The sequence below is a fragment of the Cynara cardunculus genome, assembly GCF_001531365.2.
Source record: "Cynara cardunculus var. scolymus isolate 2C chromosome LG 15, CcrdV1, whole genome shotgun sequence".
Classification (NCBI taxonomy): Eukaryota; Viridiplantae; Streptophyta; class Magnoliopsida; order Asterales; family Asteraceae; genus Cynara; species Cynara cardunculus.
Window position 1 is genome coordinate 17800870 of NC_037542.1, and position 16036 is coordinate 17816905.

General features: G+C 31.6%; 1 protein-coding gene and 1 non-coding gene across 4 annotated transcripts; one reads left to right on the forward strand and one right to left on the reverse strand.

The window, feature by feature from the left end:
- Positions 1 to 2368: 2368 nt before the first annotated feature.
- Positions 2369 to 2440, reverse strand: TRNAM-CAU. The gene has a single exon. It is a non-coding gene; the product is annotated as a tRNA-Met (tRNA).
- Positions 2441 to 4390: 1950 nt separating this feature from the next.
- On the forward strand, positions 4391 to 8227 carry LOC112527285 (ubiquitin-conjugating enzyme E2-17 kDa). Of its 3 annotated transcripts, XM_025137823.1 has the most exons (5): positions 4391 to 4454; positions 4603 to 4696; positions 6779 to 6906; positions 7062 to 7166; positions 7819 to 8187. In XM_025137823.1, exons 2-5 carry the CDS (start codon positions 4627 to 4629, stop codon positions 7960 to 7962), a joined length of 447 nt encoding a protein of 148 aa, XP_024993591.1. In that variant the 5' UTR covers positions 4391 to 4454; positions 4603 to 4626; the 3' UTR covers positions 7963 to 8187. The 3 variants fall into 3 exon arrangements, with proteins under 3 accessions (XP_024993591.1, XP_024993592.1, XP_024993593.1); XM_025137824.1 differs by lacking the exon at positions 4391 to 4454 and having other exon boundaries at positions 4613 to 4696; positions 6768 to 6906; XM_025137825.1 differs by lacking the exon at positions 4391 to 4454 and having other exon boundaries at positions 4618 to 4696; positions 7819 to 8227.
- Positions 8228 to 16036: the final 7809 nt, after the last annotated feature.

A 16036-nucleotide genomic window follows, 5' to 3' on the forward strand; every position in this document is an offset into this window, starting at 1 on the left:
GATCGCAGATCAAATCATCACGGGATCTTATTTATACACGCATCAATTGCTAATCCAACAATTTACATAACAACCCCCGTACTTTTGCATAAAGCCATAAAAATGGGACACGTCTAGTAAAGTTCTAATGGGTCCGGTCCAGCTTGAATGTATCTCAATTAATCTCACGGGCTCTTGACAGTAGCCGAAAAAGCTCCACCGACCTTACGAGACTTGAATCGGTGACCTCTAAGGAAAATCCCCAATGAAAAGTCAAGTCGTCATGTTATATTCTATGTAATTGATTCCACCTCTTGGAATGTCTATACCGATATTTAGCAAGGTTCTAAATAACGTGAGGCGTGACGTGGCGGCGAGGTTAAGCCTCAAGCCTTGGAAGCCACAACGAGGTCGCTGCGTTTTTAAGTCGTGATTTATGGCGCCAAATCTTTATATCATATATAAAATTATATACATAAACATATGTTTTATATTATTCCTCAATAAATCAATGATACTAAGTAATGTAAATGAAATTATATATTAAAAACTAAGAAATAAGACATTAAAAAAATAAGTAAAATCAACTATTGTGTAACAAAAACCGTGCATTACGATGGGGAGTGCGTCAGGCATAACGTGGTGTGAGACACAAGCCTTGAGTTACGGTACGCCATGGCTGCTATTGCGGCAAGTTTTTTCGAACATTAGTATTTAGCAATTGGTTTAGGATTGTTAATTACTGTATTTAGCAATTCCAACCAATTATTATATGTTGTATTTGTTGCGTTTGATAAAGGACTATTTTAGTATTTGGTATTTTGAGCACTATTGTAAAAGGATTGCCGCAACAGTTGCTATGGTGGATCGTGACTCAAGGCTTGTGTCTGACGTCACGTTAAGCATGTGGCACGTCATTGCTTAATGTGCAGTTTTTTATAACACGGTATTTGATTTTTATTACCTTTTTAATGTTTTAATTAATCTAAATTGTTTATTGTCAGTGACTCATTGAGCAACAGCATAAAACATATCTTTATATAATTATAGGGAATGATTCAAAAGAGAACACCCCTGTTTTATGAAAATGTCAGAACACTTAGGGACCTCCAAATTAATTAACACATAATTAAAAAGAGAATAAATGAAAATAAAAATTAATTAACATATAACAAAAAATAAAATAAATGAAAATAAATTAGTACTTATTCATAACTTTTTGTTATCTAGATTTATTTTCATCTCTTAAATTTTGTTATTATTATCGGAGAGTTTTTATGTCGATGCGTCCGTTTTCGATAATGATATGATAATACTGTGATAATAATGTGACAATAATTTGATAGATTGAATATTGTTTATGATGTGATTTGATGTGATAATCATCTAATAATTATGTGATAATTTTATGATAATCGAAAACCAAATATGATAACCGTTTTTGTTGACTAAAATCTTACTCAATAAGTAAATAATAGTATTGAATTTTACCGGTAATTGCTTACCGTGTAAGTGGTTACCGGGTAAGTGTTTGGTAAACGGCCTCTTAGTCATCAAAAAGACAAATGTTACAAACTCTATTCACCTCATCTCTTTTTATAACACCCATCACCTTTCATTTACTATTTCTTTTTTAATATGGGACAACTTACACTTATATGTCTTGTAGTTTTTTTGTCTTTTTTTTAATTATGAGATAGAATTATTGCGCAAAAGTGCTAGTGAATCGATTGCTGAAATAGTACCTCTCCCCCAAAAAACACTCACCTCTCTTTCCCTTGCTTTGCTACCGAGCGTGATTCGAATTTTTTTCAATCAAATTCGGCTAAAACACTAACTTGCTTTTAATAAATAAAAAAATTGATTAGTTTTTATAATTAAAAAATATACAAATTTGTTCAAATATCTAAAAAAGTAAGACATTTTTATTATATTATATTATATTATATTTTACAAATTATACTATAAAAATAATTATAGATAAAAAAATCGAGTATCTCACGAGCTTTTCTAGTCAAATATTAGGTAGCTCGATTCAACTCATTAATATGTTGAGTGGAGTTCGAGTTTAATCCGAGCTAGTTCGAGTAGATTGTTAATTGAGCTTTGACCGAGTCGATCTCGAGTAGCTCACAAGTTGTCTCATATCATTTACACATTGTAATTAGAATAATACTTTTGTATTCGTTAAAAAAAATTATATAAAAAATCGAATTTTTATTTTTTTTACACAGGACCAGGCCTTCATATTTGAGTCGGAATCGGAATCAGTTACGAGATAATTAATTTGGGCCCGGCCCAACCCGACCCAGGCACCTTTACATGTAACCATCAGGAAAAATAATGTGAAGCGCAAAAAATGATGGCGAATTTGGAAGCTTGTCTCCAATATCAGAGCCAGGTTTCGATCCTGGGACCTGTGGGTTATGGGCCCACCACGCTTCCGCTGCGCCACTCTGATTTGGTGATACTATTTGAGTTGTAAATTTTATATCCTTTTTCTTTGTTATTTTCTATTAAATATTTTCCCTTTGTTTTCTAGAAAAAGCAACGGTTTTAAAAAACTAGCAAGCGGTATACGTCTCTGTTTTTAAATCAATTGTATTTAATTACGCTAAGGAAAAAATAATAAATATAGTTACATATATGGATTCGAGATGGACTTACTTCATTAAATATTGTAAACAAGAGGTTATCATTACTTTCCTATGTCGTAAGTTAAAAAAATTTAGGCAAAGTTGGTTTTGACGATTTTTATCACATCCCGGACATGAGTTCAGATTCTATTTCGATTATTTTCTTAGTTTTTAGCTGTCAATTTCAGATTTATTATGTTTTTGAAAAAATTGCGATAAAGAACATGTACACAAAACCTCACATACGAAAAGTAAGAGAACTAACCAAGAGATCAGTAATAATTTCTTGAAAAATATACGTAGCTTGTTTTTTATAGTTAAACGATGTAACCTTCGTAGGTCCACCTCTGTATGGACCAGCCGTTTCTCATGTGCTTTAATGTCATTAGTTGATAAAACACTGCACTTTTCAACATAAAAACATTACAAACATGATACATAGTTTATTTGAGTTTTTGTATTGATCTGTTTCGGTATATTTTGGTATAAGAAAAATATGTGATAACTCTTCTTTCGCATCTTAGGTAAAAAAAATCGAAAAAGAAAATCATATTAATTATTTATAAATCGAAATATATGTAGTTGATATATCATGGTCGCAATTCACTTAAAAGCTTATGCATGATAATTCCATCAAAAAAAATTCTTAATCATATGTAAATTTGATGATTAAAGACATGTTTAATTGATGTCCAAACCATTCATGTTGTTGGTCACTACAAGATATCAGTAGAGTTTACAGTTGTTTATGAATAATGTGATTCGTTAGAAACGTCAGATCCGATCCATTAAAAAATGTACTTATACTTTTGTATAATTATTTTAAAAAATAAGCAGCCTGTTAAGACTAATGGACGATTCCGGTCAATGTAAAAGAATTGGACAGATTATAATTTAAATAATCAAATAAAAGTTATAATTACTATTTAATAAAGGTTAGGTTTAGTCTGTGTCTAGTTCAAGCCCGCAAATGATCACCTATACAATGGACGATAGATGTAAAGAAAGGATTGAGAACTGAACATGCACTAAATCCGAATCAAAACGATTGGTTAGGAAAAGAAGACCCGACGTTAGGATAAAAGACCGGTCAAAATCAATCAAGGACCCGTTTTTAAAGAATATGAACGCTCAGACTTGCTTTTATGGAACCGATAGTAAATTTTCAAAAGCATAATCGGACCGATTAGAAACAGTCTAGGATCAGTTGCAATTGACAGACCCGTCGATCATAGACCTTATTTTTCCTCTTACACAATTGAAATCGGCCATGTGACTAATAAGTATTGTACATGAATACATTTTAGAACCTAAAACATATTACGGGGTTGTTTAGTGTTTACCCAAATGCTTATTCGATAAACGTTTACCGATGAGAGTCAATATTCTCACTTACCCTACAAGATAAGATTTTAATCCATCAAAACAACATCGTAGGTAACAATTTACATAATAAACGTTAATCAAGTAAAAGTCGTCACCCCTATTTACCGGATCAAAAGATCGATATTTATCACCAGTCTTACTGGGTAAGATTATAAGTTCTTAACATATTCATCCCATTAGGTGTTTGACCTAATAAACGCTTACTTGAAAACGTTTTAGTAAACAACTTCCAACATTTTCTTAATTAGAGGGGGAAAAGGGAGATGAGAAATATCAAATAATCGGGTCGGGTCGGGTCGGATAGGTGGGACCAAGGGATAAGACCAATAGAAAGACGACAGAAGAGAGAATAATCTATATAAAGGGCATTTCTCCGATCACGGTATTTTCCTCCGATTTTTCAGAAGTAGAAAAAAAGACGACGACTCATTTTCAGAGGTGAGGATCTTCGAGGTAATCGTTTCTTTTTCTCTTTCTCTCTCTAAATTATCTCTTCAATCTTCATATGGATAGATTTTGATGTGTCTATTATTATGTATGTGTGTTGTTATTGAGTTGAGTCTCAGATTAAGTTAGGGTTCGTGTTTGTGGAAAAATTCAGGATTTCTTGGTGTTGGTTTGACTCATGGCTTCCAAGCGGATCTTGAAAGAACTCAAGGATCTTCAGAAAGATCCTCCTACCTCTTGCAGCGCAGGTATCGTCTTCACATCACATCCATCGTTTAGATCCTGTTTTTGTTGTTTTCTCCCAACTCTTGGTTTTTGATCTGTCGTATTTTCTGTTTAAATCACGTCTATTGAATGCTGTTTGGCTTTGATTTGTTGTTGTTGTTGCTAAAACTGTGGAAAAGAATACGAATTGTTGGCTTTTGTTTGTGGTTGTGTGGGAAATTGTTGGAAGATGGTCTGATCTCTAGATAAATTTGCTTGTTTACATAGGTAGGGGAATTATTTCCTATTATAGGTGTTGATCTGTGATTGATTGATGAAACGGGCTATCCAATTGGGGCATACCATGTCATTAGCTTCTACACAAGGTTTTACCAACCTCCTGGCTTACCATCCTGATGAGGAGTTGATAATTACAACATACTGTAAATTGGCATATATATACGAGCATGTATTTCTGTAGACTTTTGTGAAATTGTAATAGGGAGATTTCTATTACTAGAAAAACAAATATTGTCTCCTTTCAAGGGCATGTATTTTGGAATGATGGGTGTGTAATTTTAAGAGCTGAAATCTTATTGATTTTTTGATTTGCTATATAGTCTGAGGTTGATAGTGAATGGTACCATGTATCATTGTTGTATCAATCTTCTCTTAAAGCAAGGCACTACAAGTAATTTTTTTTAATAAAGAGGCACTACAAGTGTTAGTGAAAACCAAAGTTGACTTCTGAGTCATTGGCTTTAAGTTTTGAAGAGACTTCTGTTCAACTTAGTCTTAGCTAGAGTGCTACCCTAACTGTTGAAATTTATAGGACAATTAGATGCATAAAAAGATTTAAATCATAATTCCCTTCTAGTTTAAGTGAGTTTGAGCTCCGAGCCTGATATTCTTAACATCTCTATGATATATGTTTGTATAAATATGGATTTATTTCAATATAGCTGGGCTTTTAGTGGGAAAGTAGCTTCCTATGATACTGACTGACTCAATTTGAAGCTTTGATATATTATTCTTGTCTTTCCATAATATGCTTACCTTGAATCTTGCCATGCTTGAGTTTATCTAGCATATTATCTGTGTGTATGTGCTTATTTGGATGTTTGTATTATGTATGTGTATGTACATCCTTGAATGTTTGTATTATGTATGTGTATGTACATCCTTGAATGTTTGTATTATGTGTCTCTGTAGATATGGAGATGAGATCAAATATAAAACATAAACCAACGGAGTAAGCAATGGCATGGCCTTCATACTAGTTCTGCAAGTCAAATCCTTGTTTGATATTTGGCATTTAACAATTTACAACCCTATATATTTTACATCAAAGTATCAAACTCAGTTGACATAATTTACCCTCAAAGTTCACTGCATACTTGCTCTTTCTGGTATTCATCAAGATAAACATAATTGCTACAAAGTTTTAACCTCACTTTTAAACCTGTTATAGTACTATTTTATCAATCAAAGAAATGTACCAGTGCCACTGTTCTAGCATATATGGAGTACTTAAAGTGAATTATATGTTTCTATACATAGAGTAATTATAGTACCATATTGATATCAAACAATTGGTGGTAGTGTGGATTGTGTGTATGAACAATATTTATCTGCTATCATCTGGTGAATGTTGTAAACTTGTAATCATGTAAACAGTAAAAGTACTCTTTCTTTTTTTATTTATTTATGTACTCATACTCTTTGTGTGCTGTGTGTGTTACCATGGGAATATGGGATTCAGTTCCAGCTGAACTCAACATATTTGTGAGACAGACTTGATATATCAAGTTTTTTTTCCTAAACTATGTTCTTTAACATTACTATCATATCATCAACCTCTTGTTAACATCTCAAAAGACAAGATACTTGCATCTGTAAACTCTATTACTGTGGCTGCATTTCTATTCATAGGTTAGAATCCCAAAGGGGCATCTTTTATGGTGTATTCTACTGGGTACATAGGATAATAGGAGATACATACATGTACACTATGAACCTAATCAAACACATGCATTTCTATTCATTTGTGGGTGTTCATCATAAGCTGATGTGAAAATATTCAATTCTTCATTTGGTTTACCTCTTTTTTGTAAGTGTGATTTTAGGCCCAGTGGCAGAAGACATGTTTCACTGGCAAGCTACAATTATGGGGCCTCCCGACAGCCCCTATGCTGGTGGAGTCTTTCTAGTTACTATTCACTTTCCTCCGGATTATCCATTTAAGCCACCTAAGGTACTTATGAACTGCAATTGATTTTTGAGCAATATGCTCATTTTTGCATGGATCTTGTTTTTTGCTCCATTTCAACTTCAAAATTAATGTATATTTTAAATGTTTCAACTTCTGTGTCATACTCCTTAACATGCATTTCTGCTTCTTGTTTAAAGGTAGCTTTCAGGACAAAGGTTTTCCACCCGAACATCAACAGCAACGGAAGCATATGTCTTGATATATTGAAGGAACAATGGAGCCCAGCTCTAACGATTTCCAAGGTCAATATTTTAGCATTTCATTTAAGCCATAGTAAGCTTTCATGTCTGAAAACTCCTTGGAAGACCATACTTAAGGGCCTGTTTTTTAGCAGCTTAATGAGCTTAACAGAACTCACAGCTTGTTCGGTCAGCTATACATGACTATTTGGTAGTGGCTTATTGATATAGAAAGTGGCTTATGCAGTTAGCTTCTAGGGAGAACTTTGCAGAAAGCCAAGTTTTTTCCAAACCTGTCCCTCCCAATTAATCACGCTCTCCTTCCATCCATGAAAATACCCTTCCAAACAAAAACCTTTCCGGTCTATATAGACTGATTAATTCACATAGGCAGTTTTATCTATACAGGTCTTCATGAAAAACCAACCAAGCAGCCCCTTGATTAGTGGTAGGCAATCGATTTTAGAGCATGTTAGAAGTTCCAAATGTGCAACGACAAACCCTAATAGCTGAAACCTTGAGGTCCAGCTCAACAATAAATTGCCAATTCAAGTCTTCTCAGGACCACCGGAGATTTTCCTAACTATTATCTTCAGGGGTCCCACTGGATTAGTCAAGGTGCGGGCAAGGGCAAATAAGTAATTGTAACTTGTCAAAAGTATGATGATTAAAGCCAAAGCTCTTGACTTGTCTTTATCTCTTGGTTTTTACTTAGGTTTTGCTATCGATTTGCTCGCTGTTGACGGACCCCAACCCAGACGATCCGCTTGTGCCCGAGATTGCTCACATGTACAAGACCGACAGGAGCAAGTATGAGACAACTGCACGAAGCTGGACCCAGAAGTATGCAATGGGGTAATTTCAATCAAATTGGGGGAAATGATGGGACCCTTTTTCCTTTTGGGTTTTGCTACTACTTTTCTTAATGAATGAAAGATGTGTGACTGTTTTCATGTATTGTAAGATAGGGTTTGGATGGATGGAAGGAAAAGGGTGGTAACAAAACATGTCCTTAAAACACACCTTTTTTTGCTTTGCGTTCCTAAACAATTTAATCTTCTTCTATTTCTACTTAAGTTTTTTATGGTTTCCGGTTTTAGTAGAATTATTGGTTCTTGATCGTCAAAAATGTGCCTATCTAGAACTACCGGTTTTAGTAGACTTTTTGGTTTATGGTTTTAGTGGAATTATCGGGTTTTTTGGCGGGGGTGAACCTATGAAGGGTTGAGTGGGGTCATGTGCACCCGCTCAACTTTGATATTTGCAAGTAGAATTTTCTTTTAGGGCATTAAAGGTGCGCCCGCTTAACTTTTGATGTGTGCTCCGGGTTATTAGAAAATACAAAGAACATCAATCAAAAAACGAATAGTCACCCTAAATCACCAAAAAAGCTGTAAAAGTCTATCAAAACTGGTCAAAGAACTTACAGAATCTTATGAAATCAACCAAAAAACTTTAAAAAAAAATCCTTCAAACTTTACCAAAAAGCTTTAAAAATTACCTGAAAATGATGGAATTTGACTAAAAACACATCGGGGAAGTTTATGGGCTTTTGGTCTGCCACTGGTCTTTGGGGATTGTTATTGTTAAGTCATCGTCTTCATTCGGTTCCTTTTTCGTTGGCTATATCATTGTTGATGTAGCGAAGTTAAACATCGAGTAATTTGTATCTCGTATCTGGTGTGAGTAGTGTCCTTTCTTTTGAAAGCCCAAAAAACATGGATTTAGGACAAATTGGTAAATTTTTGGTATGAAGGTCAAAATCGGAAATTGTGGCTCTGTTTTTTCACCGTGCCAATATATCTAGATGATCAAAGTACTCAATTACATACATAACAAAATTTGATTCCATATAAACGTCTAGTTTAGTAAAACCAGAATCACCTCATCGTATGCTAGTTTGATTAATTATATTATCATAAAATGTAAGCGTAAAACTTTCTTGCCACTTAACAGACTATTAGATGCCCTTTTATTTTTATCAAAACATATTATGAATATTTCTTTTGTTAACAAATTTATCATGTATATATTAAGATTCTTTTTATTTGATCATGTACAAAAGTTGGTTCTTCTTCGGTTAGACCTACAAAATAGTAAAAAGGTACAGAAAACAACCAAAAGAAGGTCAAGTCCATTAACCAATTAAGCGTGACACGTGAAAACTACAAAATTCAACAAAAAAAGAAAGTTGACCGGTCCTTATAATTGGTCCAGTGCCATATTTGTATAACTGGTAGGAAATAACCGGTTCTAACTAGTCATCGAATTGTGTCTAATTTTCTTCTGATAACTGGTCTAGAATGATTTATCAAAATTGAGAGTATTTTAATTTTAATTTAATTTATTATAAATATTAATTGGATATTAAAAAAAGAATGTGTTGAGACTGAGAGTAGATGCATACACAAGAAGCCATTAATATGAAAACAAAGAGGGTGGGCTTCATTTTGACCAACACTACTTTCTTTCTTCATAAAACCAAACCTAATTCCAACAAATTACATGACCACTTTTTCATCACTTCAATTATATCAATATAATAATATTTGATTCAATATTTTAAATCCATCAAATGCATCACATAATTACAATATATTTTACTATAACAAGATATTCTTTTATATATATATATATATATATATATATATATATATTCAAATTTATACGAGAATAATAATCAAATAATAGAACATAAAAATAATTGAATCACATGTGATTCATACGACTTTAGCCGCAACCTGAGGTCACGGGCCAGGTCGCCTGCTCACCCTTATGTTGACCACATTCTGTAATCACATATAAAATCACATATGGTCCACATGTTATTGACCGTTTTCTTTTTATCTTATTTCGTCCACGTTCTCATTTGATCATCCCTCCACATATATATATATATATATATATATATACATACACACACACACACACACTCTCACATATAGAGAAAATTCAGCTATGAAACTAACTTTCGATGTGAACAAAGGACCAAATGAGAATGCGACACGTATCTCCGTTCATCATGTATGGCAAACATGAATCTTTTACAACATTCATGATGAAAACATTTACACTATTTATGATGAATATCCCATGAATGTATTGGACACATGGCACGTTCTCGTTACTCCCCCCTAGTTCACAAAAAAAGTTACGTTCGCAACTGACTTTTCCTCTATGTGTGTGTATATATGTATGCATGCATGCATGCATGTTAAAATATGATGTGTTAAAATGTAAAAGACATGAGCATGAGTTTGCAACTTCACACCTAACCTACATGTTCTACCTCTTTTCTTGTCCCATGACTTCAAAGATCATCTTGTACCCTTTTTTGTCATCTCTTGGTCACTTTGAAAAGGTAACCTCAAATCTTCTTATAATAAAAACATAAATTTAGTCACATGAAATCTAATATACAAAAAAACGAGACTTATAACATACAACGTGCTCGCTTTACATCATTTCTTCATTTATTATTTCCGTTTCAACTTGATAAGGCATGTTTCAGATTGAAAGCAGCTACAAATACTTATCATTTAAAACCCCACTGTTAAATATACGAAATAAATCATCGAATCTAATTTAAATAAATATTAAAATAAAAAAGAGGGAATGTACGAATCGTAGAGAGTCAAGATCTAGGGACAAGGGTGGCATGAACCTTGGCTTTTCTATTCAAACTACTTGCTTATTTAAATTTAAATATATTTTTTTACCTTTTAATAAATAATTTTTAGAATATAATTTAAATTAGACAATCACCACGTGTAAACTATTTTAAAATTAAACCCATAGAGGGGTCGTGCACACGAGTTGGGGGGAAAAGATATGGACCCCATAAAATTAATTAGGGTATACTTTTAAACCTCTTTTTTAATTTATTAATTTCATATAAATATTTATTAAGTTTGTATTTCAAGAATATCGTTTTTAGGAAAATAAATCTTAGTAATTTATGGGTTTATGATTAAGTCATGCGTAGATATTTTAAGGGTTGTTTGGTTGGTTTTTTTATTAAGCTATGTATGAATAAGTTGTTCGTGTGATTAATCTGTTTGTATTAATAGAAAAGGTTCTTGTTTGAGATAGTTCTTTCATTGATGAAAGTAATATGTTTTTTTTTAATTAGAAGAGACAAATTCAGAAGAAAAAAACTTGGTTTTTTGAATGAAACTTCATTCTGAAAGCTTGTTGAATAAGTCACTTTCTATATCATTAAGTTACTATCAAACAATCATGTATAACTGATCTAATAAACCGTAAGTCCTCTTAAACTCATTAAGCTGTTAAGAAGAGAGTGGTGTAGTCAATGCCAAATAGTCAGATCCTCTTGAATTGTTATAATTCTACATATAATTCATATTATTGTATTTTTTTTATTAACCTGGATATCCAACCCGTTATACGAGCCGACTAATCCCAGGACGACCACATGCTTTGCAGATAGTTCGGAGTCATCGCATTTGAACCTCTGTGGCCACAAGGGGATTTTTATTTCTTCTTGAATTTAAATCTGAGACCTTCTGGTACTTTTACCTTTGAAGCCAAGCTCAAACCAATCAGGCATCACTCTTGTGGTTCATATTATTGTATTTTGATAACATATTTAAGAGCAAATAATCTTTTGAAGAATTAAAACCCATAAAAATTAATTAACTAAAAGTGAATTAAATCACTGAAAAAACAATTATTTTCAACCCAAAAAAGAATTTTAAAACAATATATGAATTAATAAATAAATTATTTAAATACATATAATAATAAACCTTAAATTTATTGGCTACATTCCAAACGTATGTAAGTACCTTTATGTTCCTACCTAAAACCGTATCTATTGACTCAATTGCAACATCACTCCAACCATACCAAATATATTTGTTGTTTTTCTTAAGCAACAAAAATTAAATTTATTACATTTCTATTTATTTTTCTTTTTTAAAAAGTTCGTAAAAATATATACAAAACAATTAATACTTAATTATTAGGGTTGGATTCCGATGAGAAGGGAAGTTATGATAAGATTTGAGAAACGTAGGAGGAGATATCTCCATCCTTTGATCAATCTTAATTGAATGTCAATACTAATGAGATGCATCAGATTAATTTTTTTCTAAAGCACAATCCATGACTCGTCCGTTATTATTTCTATTGATATGTTTCAAGGATAAAATAGAGATAAAATAAAATCCATATTAATAGTTACATTGTAAGTGATAATGGCAATTATAGTAACAATTACGTTTATGTTTCCATTTGTGGTGAAAATGAAAATAGTTGTAAAAGCGGGGATGCCGATATAAGAACCATAACGGGTGGTAAAACTTAACCAGAAAGTTCTACTGATCTGGATGTAACTCGAAAATACAAGCATAGAATCTTGAAAACGTTATCTTTGTTAGTCTAATAAAATTAATAAAGCTGTATTAATGCATTTGACGTGTAGTTCAGTTGACAAAATGTCGGAGTGAGTCTGATCATATACAAGACAGATCCTATGTTCAATTCAGGACCCCTGTTAGCCTCAGTAGTTAAGTGAACCAAAAAATGTCTTCTTAAATTACTATTCTTGAAAACGGATTCTTCTGTATAAAAACAGGTTAAAGCTGCCAGCAATTAACTTTTTTCTCAAATTATTTTAATTAAATTTTCTACGTATTACAGACCACTTTATTTTGATAACCAATCAAAACAATCATAAATGTCTAACGACTAAAGAAAATATGTTATTATTAATTAAAAATATAAAAAAAGATTTTGCACGTAAACCCATATATAATATTTAATAAAATAAAAAAAGCAAAAAAGTAAATAATGCTATTTGGCAAATCCTAGTAGCAGAAGATGTGGAGGGCACGTCAGTATCACGTGGTTGGACACACGTGACAGTCACGTGGTGGGTGACCGGCACCGGTGACGGAACGACCCGAAGACAACAGTTTGACTCACTACCATCGTTTGCTGACTCCGTTTTCGTAGCCTTTGTTTTTTTCCGTCACCCGTTATCATTTATCAATTTCCTTAATTACCCTTTTGTTTTGTTTTGTTTTTTTACAAAAAACATTATTTATTTATTTTTTATCATATAAAACCCTTTAATATATATATATATATATATAGGGTTTATTTCAAATACAATCTATCGCATTTGTACAACCAATGCAACCCAATAAATTAAAATATTTATGAAAATGATTAAAGTTCATTTATTATGATTTAAATATTTATGGAAGATGAATACAGTTCAYTAATTATGATTAATACTTTATATTAGGAAATAATCAAAACCTCTATAAAATCACATATTAATCAAATGAAATGGACGGTTGAGATTGAGTTGTATTGGTTACACAAATGACAAGGGTTGTATAATAACCAAACTATATATATATATATATATATATATATATTATAATGGATGTTAGGACCAGTTATATGTGTCTATTGACTAATTTAGGGGAGAGTTATCAAACAATCATTGAATAAACACTTACAGACAAAGGTACTAATATATATTTATTTTATCGAATAAAATTTTCAACCATCAAAAGAAGTTGTTGGTAAGCATTTTTTATCTGGTAAATGTTTATCAGGTAAGATTTTTTTGATCTTTTATGCCTCATATAAGATAAGATTTTTGGTTCTTGTCATACACACCCAATAAGACAAGTGACACACAGTAAGCATTTATATGGTAAATATTTGGTAACGTCCTTTAATGTGATACTAAAGTTAACACTCAGACAAATCTCACAAATCACAATGACCCTAAAGAAGTTTGAATCAATAACGTTTGAAGAACAATCTTCAATACCTTATTAGTCTATTAAGAGGACATATTCATTTAGACAACTTAAATATTGAAAAACACACGAACCATCTATTTTGTTATAATATTTATGTTGAATAGCGTGATAAACATATATGATGAATGTCATAACAAATATACATTATTAATAATATTTATGGGTTATTTGGTTCAGACAAATAGATAAAAATATGAATGAACATGAGAATGCATTTTGATTGCCTTCAATTTAACCAGAAATGAAAATATAAACTTTTAGGGGAATGAACCCATTGCATTTTATAAAACAAAATAGGTTCCTTTATTTTTATTAACTACTATTTAATACCTCTAACCAAATATCTTATTATCATTTAAGGGGGTTTGATAAGAGATATTAAATAATAATTAATGAGAAAGAAAATAAAAGAAATTGTATGATTTTTTATGATATAATGGATCCATTCTTTCGAAGTCCAAATTTTCATTCCAAATTAAAGTGAGGGGAACGAAAATTCATTCTCATTTTCATTCATCTGTTTGAACAGGGGTGGATGGCCATAGGGGGCCTTGGCCCCTAGGCTTTTTTTAGATATAGTGAACCATCTTCAGTCTATTAAGGTTTTAAGTATAAAATTCTTTTAGACTCCTTCACTATTGTTGATCCAGTCCATTTGTGTTCTGCCTCTGTGTCTGAACCAAACCATCCCTCAATATTATTTATTATAAAATAGATGGTTTTTTAAAATTCTTAAAATAATTAAGGATAAAACCTCCATCTTTTAATATAAATGATGCCTTTTATTTTGAATACATACAAAATTCCAGTTGTACCCTTTAAAACCAAGCAAGTAAAAACATGGATTTGTGGGATTTGGATCATGAAAAATATATAAAAAAAAAAAACAAAAAGAAAATCTTGAAATGCACAAAGCCTTGATGGAAGGTAACAAAAATGATGAATGGAAGAACAAATTTGAATGATTAATTTTCTCCATTTTAGTGGCTCAAAGTTAACCCCAACTTGGGTTTGATGCTTAATTTGACTTGTGTATGCAATTTGCAATTAATTAATTCATATTTATTGGGAAAAAGACAAAATAATTATGTTAAATATGGAAGGTACAATGAGAAACCTCCTTGGCATTTGTCGAATCTAGTGTACTTGTTTGCTTGTCACTTGTTTTTGTTTTTCTTAAAACTTTGATTGTTTCATGATTATGTCTTATTTTTGTTTATTATATATTTCAAATACTGGTTTTAAGTCTTATATAATTTAACTGATTATTAGTAATATAACATCTTTAAAACCAAATAAACAGTCTAAGGCTTAGGAAACTCCAAATCCGATAACACATAAACTGTAAGTAGAATGAAACGTTCAACGATTAGACGACACAAACGTAACTGAAATTTACTCATTCCAGTATCTTTGGAATTTACCCTTGTGATTATTGGCTGTTGAAGTTCTTGTCCTGAAGATGTATTACTAGTTAGCTGTTAGGGTCAGTGAGTAAATAAATTTGTGCAACAAATAGCCACTGAAAATATAGATATACCAAAATAGTTATGTGTATAACATGATATCAGGACAACATGTTTACAAATAAACTCGTTTTTAAGATCTTATGGCTCCTCGTATTGTGGGTTGGTGGTACTCCTTATGACGTGGCTTAGATGGAGTTTTCACGACATTTGTTGATTTGATCTTCATGCGCAAACATGTCTGCCATGTTTCTGATTATAGCGATAACCGTAGTTTTTTTTGTCAGGAGACCCAATGCATACATAAAAATCATATTCATGCATAACACTAATATATCGAATATCAATAGCATGCTAAAGTATTTAAAAACAAGTAAACCATAATATATATATACACACACACACACACTAGAAGAGTATTGCGCGAGACACATCTCGATTTTAATGTTCTATTTTATTATTTGTCTCTGTCGATGTTATAATACGATTTGATGTGTTTTTAAGAAAGCAATAATGATTTTATTTTTGAATAAAATATAAATTTGAAGATATCATAAAAATTTGAAAAAAATATATATCATTGTTAATATTAAATCAACTATTTTAAAAGTTCTCATTTTGTTATGTAATTTCTTTAATTTATTTTTTATTATAATTTAAA

What these genes read in the sequence shown, in the direction of transcription:
- LOC112527285 (XM_025137823.1), top strand. Translation starts at nt 4,627, where the DNA reads ATGGCTTCCAAGCGGATCTTGAAAGAACTCAAGGATCTTCAGAAAGAT. An exon ending in TCCTACCTCTTGCAGCGCAG is followed by an intron (nt 4,697 to 6,778) that starts GTATCGTCTTCA and finishes GTGTGATTTTAG; the next exon opens with GCCCAGTGGCAGAAGACATG. An exon ending in ATCCATTTAAGCCACCTAAG is followed by an intron (nt 6,907 to 7,061) that starts GTACTTATGAAC and finishes TCTTGTTTAAAG; the next exon opens with GTAGCTTTCAGGACAAAGGT.